General features: G+C 47.0%; 1 protein-coding gene across 2 annotated transcripts in view; it reads left to right on the top strand.

The window, feature by feature from the left end:
• Positions 1-3,325: 3,325 nt before the first annotated feature.
• Positions 3,326-6,000, top strand: part of STRN (striatin) — a 72,712-nt gene continuing 70,037 nt past the window's right edge. For both annotated transcript variants that reach the window (XM_075267613.1, XM_075267612.1), the window contains exon 1: positions 3,326-3,852. In XM_075267613.1, coding sequence (XP_075123714.1) covers positions 3,571-3,852 — 282 coding nt within the window. In that variant the 5' untranslated portion in view covers positions 3,326-3,570. The remainder of the gene's footprint in view (positions 3,853-6,000) is intronic.

Below are 6,000 nucleotides of genomic sequence, written 5' to 3'. Positions count from 1 at the left end.
CATCTCCCCTGGTTTATCTTCTCATTTAGTGTTCTTCAATTGCTTTGATGTGTTGACCAGGCCGCATTGGCGATTTATGTCATGTGCAATGGCTGCTAGAGGATGGCACTTGGATGTCATGGTCTCAAGTCGCTGTGAATGAAATACCACTATTGCCTATTCATCATCATCATCATCACCATCATCATTATGGACAGAGCAATGTCAGAGGTGGAGGCCAGAAGAAGAATACTAGAATTTCTCTATGTTGTCAGGGCTGTGGATAGTAGCTCAGAATATGGAAAACTCCTTAGGCAGGTTTCATGCAGACATACACAGTCCAGTCATATTAATGTGACTACTGCCTACTTTTGACGTCAACGTTAAATAACCAATCATAGAAGGCATGTGTCATCAGCCATCTGGGTGCTCTCATCATTGTGGAAGGCACGATGGATCAGCACAAGTATGCATCTATCCTTGTTGACCATGTTCACCCCTACATGCGAATCGTTTTTCCTCAGGATGATGGCATCTACCAGCAGGACAATGCGACGTGTCATAAAGCTCACAGTGTACGTGCGTGGTTCAAGGAGCACCAGGATGAGTTTACCGTACTCCCTTGGCCAGCAAATTCCCTGGACTTGAACCCAATCAAGAATCTGTGGGACCACCTCGATCGGGTTGTTTGCGCCATGGATGCTCAACCGCGTAACCTAGCACAGCTGGCCACGGCACTGGAGTCGGCATGGCTCTACATCCCAGTGAACATCATCACAACATCCGCTCTCTTCCTGCATGTCTCACAGCGGTCTGCTCTGCGAACGGTGGTTATTCTGGATTTTGACAGGTGTTCACATCAAGGTGACTGGACTGTGTATAAGGTCTATGAAATACAGACCATATGTTGGTTGTATTTCCTATACCAAACACTGATTTATAGCATTATACACAGTTATAATTACAGTTTCCGTGAAGGTTCTGTACCATATTAAAAACATGATTATAGTAGGGGAGGCAGGGGCTTCTAACATCATTGATGACTGTGACGCTTGCAGTCTGGGTCCTGGTTCAGTGTTCAGTCCTGGAAATACAGCTGACATAATCTCTGTATTTCATGCAATGAATATGCCCGAATCAGAGAAAATTACCAGGAAGCCCAAGGCATTGAGATCATCACTGCCTAGCAATGGTTCTCGCAAGATGCAACAATTTATACATCCTCTACATATGACTTTTTCATGCACTTCTCCCATTGGCTTCTCTGTAGGACTGTTTTTGCTGTAGACTGCATTGGTCATTTATGGCACCATTGGGAACCATTGGATCAGATCCACTGAAGTGGAAGGCCATTGACTGCTGAGCATAGATTGCATATATTGAATATATTTATCTTATGACATTTCCTGCTTTGTGATCAATTTTATAAAAATCCTGTCAAACCCTTCAGGAAAAAATAAAGTACATATCATTTTAATTAAATTCTGCATTAAAGGGGTTGTCCAGGATATTTTAGTACTGTGGCAGGAGGCCGGAGAAGGTGAAACCTACAAAAAAAACAACAACCCATAATCTCCTGTCCACAATGCTCCGGTGTCCCCCTCTGCTGCTGTCCAGTCCAGTGGCTCCTGGGAGTTTGTTCTGGAGGAAGTCCTAAACACCATGTGACTACTGATGCTAATCAGAGCCCTCAAATGTCACAGGAAAGAAGCAGGACATCACTTGCGTACGTCACTGGTGACGTCCTGGGTCTTCTCTTGTGGCTGCCGAGGCCACTGATTGGCGTCAGTGGTCACATGTGGTGAGGATTTCTTTTGGAACAAGCCCCTGGACCAGCGGTGAGGGGCACCACAGCATCGGCGACAGGTCAGCGTTTATTTTTTAAGGTTTCACCTTCTCCAGCCTCCTGCCCCAGTACTAAAATAACCTGGACGGGGGGCCACACGGTGGCTCAGTGGCTAGCACTGCAGCCTTGCAGCGCTGGAGCTCTGGTGCTCAAATCCCGCCAAGGGCATAAAACCATCTGCAAGGAGTTTGTATGTTCTCCCCGTGTTTGCATGGATCTCCATCCCATATTCCAAAAGACATACTGATAGGGAAAAATGTACATTGTGAGCTCTATGTGGGGCTCACAATCTACATTTAAAAAAAAAAAAAAAAAATCAAATATGATTTACTAAAATATCCTGGACAACCCCTTTAATGTATTGACCTAAAAGGGCCATTTTGGGGTCAAGTCTTGAAAAGAGGCCAAAGGTGAGTTCACACTGCTTCTGTTCAGCTATAAAACACAGCCTCCAAATGGTATATTAACACAGTATTTTGCAGGCTGTAAAAATGTGCTTCATGAAATAGGAAATGGATTCCGCCTGAAAATCCTTCCGCAAAAACTCTGTGTGAACATAGCCAAAGCAGCTCCATTTTGTGGCAATTGTTTTTTTTGTATTGATTTTTACATCAGGATTTGGAGCATTTTGTTTTAAGGCTGGGCACTTCTTTAGTCACGCTCTGTCCCACATTCTGCTTATCCTGCAAGCAGGACTTTTCTTTCTGCCGATTTTGAGCGGAAACCCTGCAAACCCCATTATGGTCTATAGGGTCCGCGATAGAGATGAGCGAACACTGTTCAGATCAGCCGATCCGAACAGCACGCACCCATAGAAATGAATGGAAGCACCTGTGACGCCGGCCGGCCGCCAGCAAAGTCAGCGTCACAGGTGCATCCATTCATTTCTATGGGAGCGTGCTGTTCGGATCGGCTGATCTGAACAGTGTTCGCTCATCTCTAGTCCGCGAGTAACCGCTGTTTAAGTGGATAGGGTTTCTGTTTTTTGGGTCCCAAAGCAGACCAGAAGAACGCAACCCCGAACTCTAGCATAACAAAAACAGCACTGAAGAATGCTAGCTGGCTCCCACTGACATCCATGGGAGAATTTTCATTTTTGAAGTTTGGAGGCAAAAAGCTTCAAAAACAGCCCAAAAAGAAGAAGTGTGAACTCAACCCAAAGAAGCAGCTATTTGACTCCGACTGAAATCAATGGGAGAACAATGCACACAAGAAAGCCTCAAAAAACAGCTCCAAAAGAAGCAGTGTGAACCCAACCTAATGCTAAGCCACATCTGCTTCATGTTGAGGGATTTACATAACGTCGCATTGACTGTAACGTGCGACAACCTGCATTTCATAGACAGTCTGATTTCTCCAATATGTCTGTTACATATAGCTTTTGTTAATAAAGTTCCATCAAACAAAAAAAAAATCTAACCAGGAAGAAGTGGCGGTAAGGGCGGTGCCGAACTTTACGGCTTGTGGTCGTACGTGACGTCACGCCGCCGCTGTCAGAGAGGCAGGAGACCCGCCCAGGCAGCAGCTTCTCTTCCTTCGAGTGTGGGCGGCAGCGGAGCCCGGGTTGTAGGGACAGAACGGCAGTGGACGGGACTTATGTGACGTTACGTGGTCATTGCGTAGTCGCAGCATTACCGCCTGTGTGAGCGTCTGTCCCTCCTCCCGGCTCTTCCTCTTCATTCTCCTCTACAGGCATCGGTGGCGGCCGCTCGGTGGTAACCGCGGCCCCTGCTGCGAGGGCGGCCATGGACGAGCAGGCGGGGCCCGGCGTTTTCTTCAACAACAATAACAATTCGCTGCTGTCGGCTGCCGGTGCGGGGGCTGCGGGAGCCGCCAAGGGATTCGAGGCCGGGGCTGGGGATTCGGCCTCGGCTGCTGGCGGTGCAGGAGGAGGAGGAGGCGGCGGCACAGGGGCGGCAGGCCGGGCCCAGTACAGCATCCCGGGCATCCTGCACTTCTTGCAGCATGAGTGGGCCCGCTTCGAGGTGGAGAGAGCGCAATGGGAGGTGGAGCGGGCTGAGCTGCAGGTAATAACACTCATCTGTCTCTGCAGGAGAGGGAGGGGGCATCAGCCTTCATTATCTGTGGGCACACTGTCACACCACAGACATGGGCAGCGGGGGGGTGTATACCCCAATTCATCCTTCATTATCTGTGGGGTTCGCGTGTGATAGAAGGGGGGTGTATACATGAATTGATGGGCATACACTGTCATCAATGGCATCATGTGTGACAGCACTGCCATGTACAGTAGGGGGTGTATTCCTGAATTCATGGGCGTCATCGCTCATTATCTGTGGGCACACTGTTATCAGTTGGCATTATATGTGTCATTGCAGACATGGGCAGCAGGGGGTGTGCACCCCAATTCAGTGGGCAGCATCCTTCATTATCTGTGGGCATCACAGGAGGGTATATACATGAATTCATGGGCAGCAGCCTTTATCATCTGTGGGCATACACTGTCATCAATGGCATCACATGTGACAGCACTACCATGTACAGTAGGGGGTGTATACCTGAATTCATGGGCATCATCCCTCATCTGTGGGCACACTGTCATCAATGGGCATTACTTGTGACATCGGAGACATGGGCAGCAGGGGGGGTGCACTCCAAGTCAGTGGGCTGCATCCTTCATTAGCTGTGGGCATACACTGTCATCAATGGCATTACATGTGACAGCACTGCCATGTACAGTAGGGGGTGTATTTCTGAATTCATGGGCATCATCCCTCGTTATCTGTGGGCACACTGTCATCAGTGGCATCATGTGTGACACGTGATTTGGCTGCTTCTTCCCATACACTAACATCCTCAGATACAGATCTGCTTTTGCCTGTGTAATACACATAGCTGTGTGTGTTTCAGTCCACATTACCGTATATATCTGCTAGACTGCCTTTACCTTGTGGCCCTAAAATGCCAAAAGCAGGCAACCTCTTTAAGAAAGGATTGGTAATGTCTTGCCTGAACCTTAATTTCCAGACACATTGACATGTCCTGCTGAACAGGAATACATCACTCATCGCAGCCAGTGCTTGTGTCATAATGATCCTGCACTTTTGCTTCAGTGACAATATTTTCCCTTGTGGCACGATGGTTGGTAAACGCCATGATCCAGGTGACCAGCGCACCTAGACATTTGCTGACTTTTGCAATGTTTTCTGTTTATATATGAAGTTACTATTGCTAGGCCTTTAAGTTTCCTTGGCATATTTACTATGTCCATCTCTGATCATTGCACATATTGACTGCTTATGTCCTAGGCCTTGACTACGACTTTTCTTGCAACTCGTGACCTAAATCTTTTTGAAGTCCACAATTTCTGATTCTCCATTACCTATAGTTAAAGAAGACCTTTCACCTCCAGCTCTTTGCATCATTTAATAGCTACTGATTCCGGTTCTGTAGAATTTTTCTCTAGCTCCCACGTTCCCAAGCAATTGGCAGTGCAGTTAGTTTTGGTGCCTCATGTGCTATTTAGGTTCAGTACTGACAATAAGGCAGTTCCTGCCCACCAGGCACCAAAACTAACAGCATTTATTGCTTGGGGATGGTGGGAACTAGAGAACAAATAGCGCTATAATCAGTAGAGCAGTGCCTATTAACTGATGCTAAGAACTGGGGTTGGTAAAGATCCTCTTTAAAGGGGTTGCTCAGCAGGGTAGCATTTTTAGAAAAGGGGCAGACTGGGTTAAAAATAAAAGCATTAGTTACCTGTCCAAGTACTTGCTGTCATTCTGACAATTCCCTGCTATCTATTTCCTGATCCCTTTACACAGCCAGTCACTGACTGCAGGCGTGACCCAGTGACTTGCTGAGCGGTATCTCCTTGGGTTAGAGTATAAGGGGGCCTGGGAAGCAATGTATGGTAAATATTGTTAGTCATGTTTTCATAACCATAACCCTTTCTTTAAAATAAATAAATAAAAATTAAGCTTGACATGCCCTTTAAAGTGATACAAATCTGCAGTGGGCTGCACCGCTTTGGAGTCTCATCTTCGACTCCAGCAGTTTCATGTTTTTCTTTTAGTCTCCACTATCCTCTGCAATCTGTGCCAAGAATTTCACTGCCTGTCACTAGGTGCATCCATGGTGTCATGTTAGTGGCGGAGGTGATGTCCTGTTGACATTGGGTGGTAGACACTGCCCATTTGTCAGTTCACTGTTAT

Source organism: Leptodactylus fuscus, chromosome 3, assembly GCF_031893055.1.
Source record: "Leptodactylus fuscus isolate aLepFus1 chromosome 3, aLepFus1.hap2, whole genome shotgun sequence".
NCBI lineage: Eukaryota > Metazoa > Chordata > Amphibia > Anura > Leptodactylidae > Leptodactylus > Leptodactylus fuscus.
This window is presented reverse-complemented; position numbering and strand designations above follow the sequence as displayed.